Source organism: Triplophysa rosa, linkage group LG7, assembly GCF_024868665.1.
Source record: "Triplophysa rosa linkage group LG7, Trosa_1v2, whole genome shotgun sequence".
Taxonomy (NCBI): domain Eukaryota; kingdom Metazoa; phylum Chordata; class Actinopteri; order Cypriniformes; family Nemacheilidae; genus Triplophysa; species Triplophysa rosa.
In genome coordinates, this window is record NC_079896.1 from 5953291 (window position 1) to 5969065 (window position 15775).

Below are 15775 nucleotides of genomic sequence, written 5' to 3' on the forward strand. Positions count from 1 at the left end.
ATATGTAGATCAACATACCCGCTCATCAGCTGCCTCACAGTGACAATTAAGACTGACATCTGTCATTTATTTGAGCTTTGTGAATAGCATGCTTCTCACTTTATTAAGTCTCATCTGGAGTCAAAACAAAGGAGCAGACCATCCTTTACAATAAACCTACTCAATCTCACGAGAATTTTTGACTATTTTACGAGGAGGCTAATTCGTATGCATTCGTAACATATTTTTTGAACGTTTTAGTATGATTTGCTTTTGCGCCAGTGATGGTTAGGTTTAGGGGAGGGGCTTCAATATTGCATTTGTTTATACAAATCGCATTGTACAAATTCATACAAATTAGCAACCTCATAAGTTGTTCTGAATTCACTTGAGAAAGCATCAGCAGTTCTCACGTTATCTTTGAATTGTCTCATCTGAAGACTGGTTTTATACCAGAAATGTGCAAACTTTGTTTCAGATCATATTAGTTTGTAGATGGCCATTTCAACACTATTGGAGCATAGCTTTGTGGCCCCCCCAAAATAAAGACTTGTAATCTTAAACTTAATATTAATGAATATTAATTAAACCAAAAACATACTGTTATACAATGCTGGAACATCCAATTCTTTTGGTTGGTAGTCTTACTTTTCTGATGTTTGAAAGCAAAAAATCCATGAATTTTTTTTATTTCATAAAATGCCACAAAACTTGTGCCCCCAGACCCATCTTGGGGCCTCCAGTTTGAGAACCACTGCACTAGACATTCAATTAAATTACAATCCTAACACCCATTCTGCTTTTTGTTTTAAAATGTATTCTGTGAAGCTGGCCCTATAGAAATCAAATGAAAGAGACATCTGCAACATTGAAAATCAGAATTCAAATCAGACATTACGATGGATGAAAGTATCATAGTATATGCGCTCATAGTATTAAGTATGTATACTGTAAAAATTCTAAATTAAAAACTCAAGTTGCTTTGTGGTGCTTTTCTTTTGATTTCAGGGTCAAATGTGACCTGGACATGGTTTCACGAGAACCACCCATATTAATACATTTTTAAATTGCAGATTGGAATCAATCTCTGAAACTGCTATCTGTCAGCTGAACTATGTAGAGTTCATCATTATTAATAAGCGCTTCGGTTCCCGAGCTCGTGGATGAAATCACGATTCATTTATTTAAGACTTGTTCATTCCCACAGCGGACAGGGTTATTTCCCAAGGGATGCGCGTTCAAAGCCGACAGTTAAATGTAACCTACAGCTGCGCATCAGGGCGGGAGTTAGACAATCCACTTTTTATTTCCACTGAGAGGGTTGGGTAAATTTCAACCCGGCTGAGGTACAGGAGTAATGCGTGCTCGTGCAACTCTGAAATGAGCCGCTAACGCAAGCAGACAGGTGAAAAACGTTACATCCTCCAGAAGAAAGTGCAGAAATCCCGGTTTCTCTGAGCCAATAGAAAAGTGTTAAGACATGTGACTGGCATAAATATGAAAGGAAACTTGTATTTGGGAAATGAAGCAGAAAATTTGAGGATTTGCACTTGAGAGCAAAGTGATTTGGGCATTCATTTGAGCAACATGATTATTAAAGGATTATGAACTGGCCTGGATGAAAGCATAAGAGACATTTTGCAATTCATAATCCTTATATGAATAATGTTCAGCTAGTTGGTGGTGGTGGTACTTGCTCAGTATTAAACTTTGTACTGAAAACAGTAGCAATACATGAAAAATGGCTTAAATTTTGGGCCTGGATGAGAAGAGACGCTCAGATACTCTTCTAAGAAGGCAGGTTTATGATTTTTAAGTGGTTGATTAAAAAAATACAGACACCACATAGGTAAACACAGCCCACTTCTGCAGAAAACAAGACACTTAAACTAGATTTTCACAAAACAAAAAAAAGCTATGAAATTTCAGTAGACAGAACTCTTCTGAAATTACGTTAAGGGTCATGTGAACATTTAAAACAATAACATTTATTGCTTCTTCTGAATACTGTATTGAAATCACACGCATTCAGTATACACGGAAAAGAATTATACAATTATATATGGATGCACAAAAGGCAGAAAACACAAAAGGTCTACAAAACACTACTTTACAGAAATTAAAAAAATTCTAAATATCAAAAACGTACGGCTGCGAAACAGTCAGCGAGACAACCTGGGATTAAACTGTCATGAATGACTGCAGTCATTATTAACAAAACAGCTTTCTAACACAACAGATTGAAACGCCGGTATAAATTAATGTGAATCATGAAATCTGCAGTTATGAATCTGTCATAAAACGCATGGTAGAAGAGGGTGAAAGAAGGATTCAACAACCTCTGTCAGTTAAACACAACACAAAGAACTAGAAGGAATACATGTTAAAAAGTAAAACAAAGCTACTGTTTGAATCGTTTTATAGAACAAAGACAGCTATGGCTTGTTTTGGTTTGGAACGTAATCTCTGAACAGTCGCCCTTTACGAGTCTTTATAGAGAATCACTGCTTAGGGCAAGACTATAAACTCCACTTCCTGTGTCCAAAATATTAACACACCAATCTAGAGGAGATACGGTCTAGACTGTGCCTGACAACCTAAAGCTTCGCACATAAAACATGACCTCGTCCCTGGCCTAAAACTCAAGTTTTAACTGTTTAGTGATGTCATGGTTGATGTCAAACAGATGTATCCAAACACCGTCAGTCAAACTGAAGCTTCACGAGAGCTAAGCCAAAACAACAGACAGGAAGAAACCCATAACACGTATGAAATTGAGGGGAAAAACTGTATACAAAACTATTCCGGTTAAAACCTTCACTTCAGAAATAAAATCCTATGTACATCTGCATAAAGAGTGCATTTTGGAAAGTTGGAAAAAGATGAGTCTCCACCAGAAGGCGCAGGGTGGTAGGTTGGGTGTTGCTTCTGACAGCCTTCAAGGCCACTTAAGTGTGTGTCGTCTTAATCTCCACAAAAGCGCAGTCGTACAGGAAGCCTTTAGTCTTGTTCCATAGGCTCCTCTGCACTTTCAGAGTCTTGGGCCCCTGACCCGGAGTCGCCCTCTGTGGGAGAGTCTACGCTACTACTGCTGGATGAGGGTCCAGAAGCATTTTCATCATTGCTACTGCTGCTGCTGACCTGCTCGCTTGGCTCCTCCCCATCCCTCACCTCAGGGCTAGACGCCACCCCCGCAGGGGCTCTCTGCTCTGATTGGTCCATTTCGCTGGGGTCCTCACCGGAAGAGTCCGAGCCACAGGGAACCTCTCGTTCGGCAAAAGCCTCTCGGGAATCGGCAGCCGTACACTCGGACTGTGTGCTAGAAGGTTCTGTGATAGAGAAATATAAACAAAGAATAGATAAACATCTTTTGCATCTCTCAAATGTTTAAACACCCTTGTTCACAAGAAAAAGTTGACAATGGCGCTTTTTTAGTAAAAAAAAGTTTTTTTAGTTACAAATAGCAGCCGGCAATGTTCAAAGAGCATTTGTGCACGAAGGCAGCTTAGAGAGACAGGCTTCATGGGAATTCTAAGGGAATTCTATTTGAATTAGGGATGCTCATTTCAGTTAATTTCCCTAACCGAGAACCAACGTTTGTTATCCGAACTAGGGTTGGGCCGATAGACGATGACATCGTCCATCGCCGATAGATGACAGCCATCATGATGTTGGGCCGGCATCGTGATTCCCCTGCATGTCGCACTTTTCATCATCAGGAGGGTCCGCGTTCTTCCGCACATCCCGTCTACGTACACGTACAGCACATTCCCAAGACAAATGTTGACAGCCGAGTCCACAGTATGACATTCTGCGCATGTGTCGAGCTCGTCCATTCATGCTTATCCGCGGTCGAGTATGATTTGGAAGCTGCGCGACGCGTGTGTACGCGAGACAGAGGGACATAGAAAGTGAACGCAAACAGTGAATCGTAGTAATGCGCTCACGCTGTGTGTGTGTAAACTTGTCAATGACGACATCTACAATTGGTAGACATCGCCCAACCCTAATCCGAACATTAACCTCTAACTGAAAAGATTTTAATATTAAATTGGAATTAAATAAAAATACATGCTGTCTCATTTCAAAGGCTGCATCCTCCGGAGGACGCGTTTGACAAGTTTATTTCCGTCAGAAAGTTTTTTCCTCAAATAAAATTTGCAGGCCTACCTCAATCCAATGCTTGGAGTTTTTATTTAATAAAGTAACATGTTTACGTGATATGGGGACAGTCCGGAGCCTGTTAACAGTTAGACCCGCAGCAGAAAACACCCTATCAGATGGCACGGGTGTCCCGGGAATGCAGAGATAATGCCGGGAATCCAGAGATAATGCCTCGGGAAGCACGTTTCATTTGCTTTCCACCAGCCAGGATTAATATCCAAAGAGGGCATTTTGCCACATAAATCTGTCTTAGCTAAACAGATATACAAATACAAACATTTTTTATTACTTATTCATATTTCACATTCGTATTTTTACGTTACGTCTGAAAGAAAGCAGGGAAGCCATGGGCCGTGCCGTTTTCTCCTTTCCAAAGCGCACGGGAGGCTGCCGATGCTAAGCATCATGAGATAAGTTTATGTAAAGGATAAATTGATTGCTAGCACCGAAATTCCCTTGCAGTAGCTCTCCAATTAGCTTTGCTTTGCTGAACATCATTTCTCTGCAGTGTAGACACGCAAGGAAGACAGAGAATGTCACAGCGCGTTGTGAGCGCGATTGTCACGCGTCTACATTTAAAACAACAAACTTGAGCAAGGCTGCCAGTGCACTCTGTTAGGAGGAGTAAAGTCCTGTCAAATGTGGCCTCGACAATCAGATGAATTACAGTTTCGTCAAGTGGTTTGCGTGATTGGATTTTAATTTGTCTCTAAAAAAATGTTTCGGAGGGCATTTACACCTGGTCGCACGCATCTGCACGCTCCATGAGTAAACACATGTATAGCATAATTTTCTTTCACAATAGAGAAAACTAAAAAACATGTATGATTTAATAGTTATTTAAAAACGCATTATTAAATTATTAAAAAAATATTATTAATATTATTTAACTTAAAAAATTTAAAAACGTTTAAATCGTTTAACTGATAGTATTGATCGGTCAAAATTTTTACTATCGGTTAACGGTTAAACGGTCAATATGAGCATCCCTAATTTGAATTATAAACAGAAAGCGTCTTTGCTATAACCAATCACGTATTTAAAAACTACAATACTAATTTCTCACTAGAAATGCAATCAAAAGTTGAAAATTTAACTTAAATTTATACAAAACTCCGACAGGTGTTTCGGCTGCCATTTTATTCTTTCGAGCTTGAGCCTTCTCAACCAATCACGTTCCTTGCATGTTGTTATGGAAACGACAGGTCTCTGTCATTGGTTACCTGTGAAAAAGTTGAACTTTTTTAAACCTCAAAAGACGCTCTGAGCTGCAGAAAAAGACGCTGGCCTTTAAAAAAGCGCTCAGGACTTCTTTGAAAACACGGTTTCTTCCATAGGATTATAATGTAAAACAGACGCTAGCAGCTTCAAAAAAGAAGTCAAGTATGAACATGGCCTTAAAGGGTCAAACATGGACAAAAAAACCCTTAAAATAATGTTACCTTGATCCTCACTGCCTCTGGCTGAAGCAGAAAGATTACCCTCGTCTTCTTCGTTCGCCTCCTGCGACATGGACGAGGGCGAGTTGGCATCCTCCGATTTATCCGAGGAACTATCGCTAGGTGTAGATCTGTGCACCTCCACATGCTCATCCTCATCCTCTATTTCCTCCTGGTTGAATTTGAGTCTCTTTACTTCATGTTCTTCTGCCTCCATGCCCTCCTCCTCTCCATCATCTAGATGTTTATTCTTAAGAGAGCTACCGAGAGTACCACCGATGCCTGATGATGATGCATCACTGAAGAAAAATATATACATGTTACCAAGCGAATGCACAGTGGTGTTACATGGGAATTATGAGTCAATCCATCTTAAACTCTTAATTTGAGATTTCATTTTTTTTTTATCAATTACGTATAGCAGTATCAAACACTATGCATCAGATTTTCGTATTTCCTAAATTTCAAAGATGTTCAGGGTATTGATGAATTGAAGTTCAGGGTATGTTCTCAAGGGATAGATACGCACGTTCTGAACACATACATTTTCATCTATGGAGACCTTTCAGTATGCTGTGGATATTAAGAAGTTGTTTAATGTTTTTTTAGGTAAACTTCATAAGGAGTAAAGATATAAAATGAACTAAAATGACTAAAAAAGTACAATTAAAATGATAACATTACAATAAAACGTTACTATACTTTAAAACAGTCTAAAAAGAATTATTTTCAGGTCTTTAATAAAAGATGTATTTTTGTTTACTTCAATAAAAGCAAGATTGTTTTGTACAAATTCGTTAATATGGTCAATGTCACATATTTCATTTTATTTTGGTTAGTAACAAGAATCATCCTAAATATTTAGATTATAAAATAGACTTTAGACCAAAACATTTTAATAACCGTTTTCATGAAAGTAAACACTAATTTGAAATAAAGTAAACAACAACTGACAAGTTCCAATGGGCCTTTTTCACAAGAATCTACGTCACCGCAGTGTAAAGCAACTTCCACCACAGATTAAATCCCATTGTAATAAAATGCGCTTGTGTCATTTAAAGATACTTACGTTTATCTGTACTGTCTTTATATACCCCAGCTCGCGTGTTATTCAAACATGAACGCGTCACTGTATTATAAGAAATTATTAAAAAAAAAAACTGGTAGTGTTAACAGAGTGTAACTCGTTAACATTTGTTAGTAAATAAGATATCATAAATCAGGTTTCTGATTCTTTGTTCATTCATGATACCATATGTAAGATGTGAAAAATTAAATTGTGAAAATGCAATAAACGTCGAACTGTAAAATTAACAAAGGTTAAGAAATAAAAAAGTATTACATTGCGACCATAAACGGCTATATTGTCTTCTCCAATCTTTTAATTGGTCGCTTCCAATACTGCACATAAGATTCTAATAATCATAATCATGGTCTTCCTTTATTTTAACATATACATAAACAATTATTCACTCCCCTATCACAGTAACACAGAGCAGACATAATAAAACACGCAATAAATTATGCGTGGCAATGATCCAATGCACCCACAAGTAAGACGTCTGAAATTATATATTTTACATTATTCTAATATTTTTGATAATGTCAGAACAGAAGCACTAGCGAGAACAGACAACATTTTTTGTAATTTTCTGAAAATGTTATGCGAGTCTGACGAGAGAGATTGGGTGAAGTTTTTCCAGCTGCCTTTAATGTAATGTTAGTTTATTTGATCAATATCTTGCAGGACCAAACCAGACAGACATAAATAATAAAATGAGATAACATCACTGGATTTATTATATGCAGTTCAGTAATTAAAAATTAGCAAGTACCTGCCTCAGGTTGCTGTCCCGTAAACGGTACAAACCTTAACTTAAGACAAAATCCGCAGTACCAGAGCCCCCTTTTAGCTAAAGATCTTAACTTTTAACAGGCGGTAATAAGGTATTAAGCTTGTTTACATTATTTATACGAAGACATTTAATCCAGACACTCTTGTTAGACTTGGGTACTGCTGTAACTGGAATATTGTTTACCCTGCGTTGAACGATGCGGTAGTCAAAAACCTGGAGGTGTGAAAAAGGCCTATTCTCTGTTCTTAAGTGTGACTTAAGCATTGAGGCGTCAAATCTGTATACCAAACTGTACCTGGATGTTTTGCTATGTTCCTGTGATGAGTTTGGATCTTTGTTTTCTGTGCTGTCCGGAAGGCCGTTTGTGGCTGGCGAACTGGACACGGAAGGTTTCTGTCTGTTTAATGGCCTGGGTGTTCCTGGACCATTGACTTTCCTGAAATACAGAAAGAATTTCAAGTTTGAATGTCAAGTTTGACATCTGTTTTTAAACATCTACTCATAAGCATCGTAGACACCATACACCCCACCTCTCTGTGAAAGCGGATGCGTTCCCAGACAACATGATCCCGTTCATTCTGTTAACTCCACTGCAGCCATTTTTCCTAGTGAAAAGAAAAAAACACTTAATCCATCCACAGTAATTACAGACTAATGTCTTCCAATTAATGTAGAATAGCTTTAGGCATTGAATATTGAACACTTGATTACTTACTCTGATGCTGGATAGATGCAACTGACCACCATCACATTCTGAAGACGACAAAAAATTACAAATACAATACAAATTCTGCCTTGCCAACTCTCAACTTGCGCACAAAACTCAGATGTCACTAAGCTATGGGCTGCTTATGAAAAACAAAGATTTGTGATACTTATGGCATCTTTACACAGGCGAGTTAAGGCGTCTCTGTGACGGATTAAATTTCTGTGTAAAGACGCAATGCCGCACGAAAGCCGATCTAAAATATTCCGCCTCTGACCCTCCTCAGACCATAGTATCAAAGGCGACTCTGATGCGGCTCAGGTTTAGTGTAAATGAAGGCGCATTAAAGCCGCTCTAAACTACGTCATTGTCATGTCAGCAGAAAGTGAGAGAGTGAAGATGAAGCCCAAAACACACAGCCACATTTGTTTTAGGCTAATAATAACAACACAGGTTTTTCAAATAATTCAAACAAATTTTTAGTTTCATTTCTTCATAAAATGATTCAATGAGGAAAAATGTTTGGAGTATTTTTGTTTACTCAGGCAGGCTGTGGCACAGTTTGAATGCAGGATGTAAATTTTGAGACCGTTTTCAGCCATTAAAATAGTTTAGATTAGTTTTTAATGGCAAATTACATTTATTTCGTTTCGTTTCTTTTTAAAGTTAATTTAGAAAAATGTTTGGAGTATGATTGTTTGTGACTCAGGCCCAGCATGCAGATTTTTTTATTTGAACTCATGACATTGTTTAAATTCCTCCTTAAGCTCCTCTCCTTCGTGGAAAAAAACTTCCGGTATACGTGTGACACGATCACATGCAGACATGTTTTACTGTGCGTCTCAAACTGCTTCAAATATTAGGTTTGTCGGACATTATGCAGTGTCACAGAGTTATTTGAAAAGCTCTCGTGTTACTTAAGCAGATGGGTCTCCGCAACACACGCATGAAGTCGAACACTTAATAAATCACAAACTTAACGTTGTGTTGTGATGAGAGAGTGTGAGCTTTTCTTACCGTTTACCTCAAAACAGTCGCATCATAATAAAGTAAGTGTGCTTCAGTCCAGATCGTAAAGTGAGGACAGTGGCGCTTGTGCACAGATGCCTGTATGTAAATTATTTGGTTCTTGTCGGGCTAGGATTGAAATTCAGGATTTTGTCGTTATATTTCCAGACGCATCTCATTGAGGACAATATTTCATACACGAAAACGATCTGGTAACATTTGCTGTTTCATCGGAACTTTTCATTTACCTGGTCGACAGTGATTTTGTGGCTCTTTAAAACAACTTTTGGCGTCTTTCAATATGCGGTGAGGTGCCCGAGAGTGTTTGTTAGCTAGGAAAATCATTTAAAATGTTGCATTTATAGCCTATTGTTGCTTTTATCCTAAAGTATGCATTGTTATTATTAGTGTCAGTATATATATTTTGAGTTTATATTGTTTAATTTAAGATATTATTTTATCAGCATATTCTTAGAACTGTGCTTTTGTGGTTATGTTCAGCATTATTTCGCATTATTTTAATTCCTGTGTAAATGCATTTATGCCGCTTTAGAGCTGCATTAACGCTCTGTGTTTTTGTGGTTATGTTCAGCATTATTTCGCATTATTTTAATTCCTGTGTAAATGCATTTATGCCGCTTTAGAGCCGCATTAACGCTCTGTGTAGATGCTCATTTTCGTGGTTTTAAGCCGCTTCAGATTCGGTTTCTGTGCCGCCTTTGCTGTGTAAAGATGACATTAGACTGAATGCTACACCATAAACTGACCTTCTCTACACCTCTGAGAAATTTCTCTGTTCCTGTGTAGTTCCTCTTGGGTTCTGTGAGAAGCTCACACAAGCGCTGGATGGTAAATGGAATCCTGCATAGAAAACAAAATATCTAAATTAGCTCTCACATCAACCAGGACAGACTTCACTGACACTGGTAAGACAAACCTTTTAAGACGCATACAGCCAAAAAAAATGCTTTGTTATAGTCAACAGCCAGGAGATGGCACACTTGCTCTGGGGTAAATAGTCCTGGCTCTCTTATACTGTTCATCAGGGCTTAAAAATGACAAAAGGATTTCTAGATTTTCTAAAGAAATGCCAAACCTAATGCTACAAAGGTGGGGTCTTACGAGTCTATATCAACATGCATTAATATACAGCTGGGTTACAGTGATAAATGGCACTTTTGTTAATGTAACCGCAATGATTTGAAATGTCTTCTTTATACATGCAAGTCAAAAATAGTTTTTATGATTATGAATTGATATAAAAGTAGGGCTGTCACGATGTTGAAATTTGGCTAACGATGAATTGTCTGTTAAATAATAGCGATTATGGCGATTAATTGTCTGTTTAAAGGCGTTGACAATTATAACGATTAATCCAGAACCTCAGAGACGATGTATTTTTGTAGGCTAACCCGGAAGTAAGCGCTGCGCTGGTTCCCTCGACCAAAAGTCTATGCATTCTTCCCAAAGACTTTTGGAAGATCGCAAAAAATAAGCTCTGTGATTAACTAAGTTTATGTTTACATGTTTTGTCTATCAAGATAATCTTTACAAATGAACACCACATTTGTTAATTTTGATGCCGAAATACAATCAGCAGAAGTAAAAATCTAACACAATGCTATTAACAGACTACACTTAAGGTCGCTCGATTTCAACGTCACAACCAAGCCTCCGACAACTCTTTCCAACTTGATTAAAAATGTGTTCCCTGGTAAGTAATTACTCCGTGAATAAATCCGTATCTACGTTTTAAGAGATCTGTGCCCATGTTGCATTATTTGTGAGCTTTATTTGCGCGATGACGTCTAACGTCCCCCACCAAAGGAAGTAGTCGCTTTTAGCAACTTGTTAGCAACTGCCATTTTTAAGACACAATAAGGCTTTTAAAAAAATCACAAGCGGATTATAATTGGTGTGTTTTATGTCATAGAATAAAACGTGAAATATTTAGAGGTTTTGTTTACCACAGACCTTATTTTGGGCGATTTACCAAAAATCCATTCATAAAACCCTTGGAGCGATGGAACCGGAAGTCCTAAAATGCTAACTCGCTTCCGGGTTTTGCATACAAAAATACATCATCTCCTCGGCTCCCTATTACAATTAATTTATTCAATTAATAAAATATAGATACATTAAGAAATGTGAAAATTCTGTAAATAACTAGTAGCATTCCCTATAGCATGACCTTACCAAAAAAAAACTGTCTAAACAGAAAAAACTGAGATACGAGTATAAAGTCGTCTTGCTGCGTATACGCAGCAAATCTGGAATCACTTTAATAAAACTCATAAACACAAAAAGTACAAAACTGATACAACTCAAATGATGAAGAAATGTCATTTGAACATAACGGTGAATGCAGATCAAGGACGGTGGATGTAAAATGCTGCAGAACCTTGTTTTCTAAGGATTTACAATCATTGCGGTTATCTGAAATAATTGCGATTATGTCAAATAATTGTGATCATTTAATAATTGTGACAGCCCTATAAAAAAGCACAGTTAATAATTGAAAAGGATTAAATATCATTTATCAGGTTTAACACAATGTTGTAAACATGCCTAGATTATTTTTAACTAGGGTTAAGACGAAACCAAAGACAGCCGTCTTGCTGCCTCACTGCTCAGACATTCAGTGAGCTCATAGACAGCATTCTGTGTATGTAAACACCTCATAAACAACCTGGTTTCAGACTTCAACAAGACCATGAATAATTAAGAAAAATTCATTGATCTGCATTCGAACAAAAACCAACGTAAAATTTAATGACAAACGTTGGGTTTGTCAAAGGAATCTTGTGGTTCACTTCTTACCTTGTAGAGTTCAAGGAACAGCATCATATTAAAAATAAGGTTACTTGCCCGCTGAATCCACTGACAATCTTAAGGATCCTGTCCTTCATTTCTTCATAAGGAACTGACTCCACATTGGGGTTAGCTGGTTCTCTCTGCTCCGGAGCTGACGCTCGGAAATCCACCATTACTTTCTCTAATTTGAATATGAAGTAGCTTTTAAACTGAGACCACGACACGCTGTAGAGATGACAAAACACAGAATGTCATCCAATGCAGCAGGCCACAGTAGGAAAAACGAATGAATATCTAAATATGCATGGTTTAAATAGGTATTTTGGGGCAAATATAAAAGCACTGTGGTAATATTAACCACTGTGGCATTATAAAGCAAAGTGCGGTCTCTGCCTCTGCTAAATCATTGACAGGTTTTGAGAGGCAAAGGCTATACTTACAGGGTTTCCCCAGTCTTGGCAATATGACACAAAAACTGGTCCAACACTGAACACACTTCTTTCTTGCCCTTCTTGTCAAAATCTGCAGAAAATAGAAATTCAATCATTTTTAATATTTAATGTATGGAACGGCTTTTGAAAACAAAATATTTTATTCCATAGCCAACACTTAATGAAAAAAGATTCTAGTATTCCCATTTCCCATGACTTTTGTAAAGGGATAATTGTTTGAGAACTTTTAGGGGCAATTCACATGCGGAAAACGCGAGCCACGCCGCCTTCTCTAGTCAAATTACCAGCAGTGCGCGCGGCACTCTGAAAAGTTTAAATATTTCCATCTTGATGCGGCTAAAAAATATTGCTCGTCGCGAACGCATCGCTCCCTATTTGCGCGCCTGCCGCTTCTCTACATTAATGCTGGGTTCACACCAAACGCGAACAATTGTGTTCCACGCTCTCTTGGCGTCGCTAAGCAACCATGGGCCACAAATAGCCATTAAGGCGTCTTGTGGTGCCGTCCCACAAAAGGAAAACTCTCACGCACTTTCTCCAGATGTGTTCCACGACTCTGGAACGATCTACTTCTTGCAACAAGATCAGCGGATTCTGTAGCTGTCTTTAAGAATCGGCTAAAAACACATCTCTTCCGTCAACATCTGACCTATTACTACAGTCTTCTACTTTCCTATCCCCCCCAAAAAATAAAAATATCTTCGCTTCGTATACTGCGATAGGCTGACTGAGACCAGTTTTTACTGCACCTATGCATTGATGTTCTTTTGTTGCACAAATTGCTTCTATTGTTTTCCCCAACTTTGTACGTCGCTTTGGATAAAAGCGTCTGCTAAATGTAAATGTAAAGACGAGGAGGTATAAACAACGGATATATGGATTATATGTGCTGAAAATACCTTGAAATAAGTCTGATTTATTTATATACAACATTTATTTATGCTTTGATCATCTGTGTCTCCATCTTCACTGAGCTTGCCCGGTTAACCGCAGTTACCACTAAATCCTGCTGAAACCGAGCTGGCTGCGATAATGCAAGGTATCGATTATTTTATTGATGCGTAGCTTAACCGTGAAGCACGGCTCTGGGATCAGTAGGAAATGCTGCTCTATCTAAAAGCAGTGCGAGTTTGAGTCGCCTATAACGTGCATTTAAAAAAGCAACACCCGTCAAACATGATCATTATAAATATACTTTATTATCATGGAAATACCTGAGGAGGATTGAGGATCAGTGATAAAAACATGTCCTTAGGCATTTTCTAGAACTACGTGTGTTACGGTCTTCTTCTGCAGTGCGCATTTGGAGTTTCTGCACGAGAGCGCCCTCTGGCTTTCGGATGCAGCAGCATTTTACCGTACTTCACTCACAAGTTGTGCATAAATCACGTGATAGATATTTTCGGTTAACCGGGCATATGTCTATGTTGGCTGGTTGGTAGGGGTGTGACGAGATCTCGTGGCACGAGATACATTTATGCTGGGTTCACACCAAGCGCAAACAATCGCGTCCTACGCTCTTTATTACTCCCGGGAAAAGTTAGTTATTTTCTCATGAGTGACGCAATCTAACAATTATTTCAACCTTCGCAGAAGACGAGATTGATGCGCATTCGCGGAACGATTCTGTTCGCGTCTATACGAGTCTTTGCATTGACTTTGTATGTAATTTACTAGCGCAAATAGCTTAATTTGCGTTTAGTGTGAACCCAGAGTTAAAATAACAAATATGCGTGCGCAAAAGACACGAAATGTGAATCGCCCCTAGGTGTGTATTAATTAATGAGGCATAACTATTATTAACTATTCAAAAAGTAACAATTTACAATTCTAGTTTTGTCCAATGTATGCATTGTTTTGCCAAGTGTCACATTTGTAGAGTCTTGTTTATGCTTTTATGCAATCTACAAACTCAAAAATACATACATTTATTTATCAATTTATTATTAAACAGAATTTTATCCAAAGTGACTTAAAAATAAGAGAGGATTAAATATTTTGTCAATGAGATTTTGTCAAGTGCAGTCTACAAAGCCATGTTCACAAGCAGAACCAGAACTGAAGCTAGGTAAAGATGACCAACAACGAAGATCATTATTATTAAGTTAATGTATTTACATTTAGACTATAAATACAACCAGTCCTGACATTATATTTGTTTTTTAACGACAAACAAAAAGAAAATCCACGAGTAATAATTAACCAAACAAACACAGTAGAGCTGACAATGCACCTTCTATGAACTGCAAAACCTTGTTTCTAGGCTTAAGGTCATTTCAAATTTTGAAATCCTGGCCACATTGCACTTTCATAACTTTTCTGATCATTCAAACCACAACTATAAACGGTACTTTGATGAGGAATGTGGGCAATTCTTGCATTATTACAATGTTAGCCTACTGCAAATCTTCAATAAAAAGGAAAACACCCCCCAAAAAGATGAACAAAAACGGCATGCTAAAGCTTTGTTTTAAAATAATTGACAAGTTTTGAACAAACAGGTGTTTGGATAAACTGTGCACTTTTAAAAACTACAGTACATCACACAAAACCACTAAGCACCTTTCTCAGTAGTAACATTGTATACATGCTATGTATTGATTTATAAATGAATCACTTATAAACTAAAATAAAAGGCTGCAATCTGTTCAACACGACTCTGAACACACAACAGACTTCGAAAAAACAGGAAAAGCCATTTAGCCACAGGCTAACATGCTAGCATGAGCTAACTGACATTATCCAGCTCATAGTCATATAACCTCTATCTGAACTCACACACCCCGATTCCACACGCACAGATGTTCACCTTTAAGGGCTTCCAGAAGAGTGTCTATCTCCATGTCTCTGCTGTTGTCACTATCTCTTGCTGGAAAGCGAGAGCTGATGGCTGCTGTTGGGCTCAGGGAGCTGATGGCTGCTGTTGGGCTCAGTGAACAAGAGGAAAGGGGAACATTTCAATATGGCGGCAGCGATCGCGTCACTTCCGGCTGCCGCTCTTCCAGTGCGCTTTGCTGTTGAGCGCAATGCTGTGTCTGGTTCACATTTGGATGGATGCAGAGAGCAGTTATTGCCAAAAAAAACAGCTCACTTGGTTTGATTCCACAAATGAATAACCTCGTCAATTTTTGGCGTTACTTTGACTAGAATGATTGGCTTATTTATAAATAAACAGTCATCGTTGTGTGATGAATTTGATTCTGCAAAGTGCTTAGGGTTTTTGTTTGGTTTACTGCGGTGGTCTACCAAAATACAGTTACTACAGTTTAACCATTGTGTGGTTACTGTGGTTTCACTACAAAACGCGGGTACAAAGGAATCAATATATCTAAAAAAATTAATAAAAAATAAAGTCAA

General features: G+C 38.0%; 1 protein-coding gene across 1 annotated transcript; it reads right to left on the reverse strand.

The window, feature by feature from the left end:
* Nucleotides 1-1947: 1947 nt before the first annotated feature.
* On the reverse strand, nt 1948-15376 carry ppp4r2b (protein phosphatase 4, regulatory subunit 2b). Its single transcript, XM_057337938.1, has 9 exons — nt 15228-15376; nt 12407-12488; nt 12021-12191; nt 9920-10013; nt 8154-8191; nt 7969-8043; nt 7734-7874; nt 5586-5881; nt 1948-3308 (listed from the first exon to the last, which is right to left on the reverse strand). The coding sequence occupies exons 1-9, from the start codon at nt 15259-15261 to the stop codon at nt 2980-2982; spliced, it is 1260 nt and encodes a 419-aa protein (XP_057193921.1). The 5' UTR covers nt 15262-15376; the 3' UTR covers nt 1948-2979.
* Nucleotides 15377-15775: the final 399 nt, after the last annotated feature.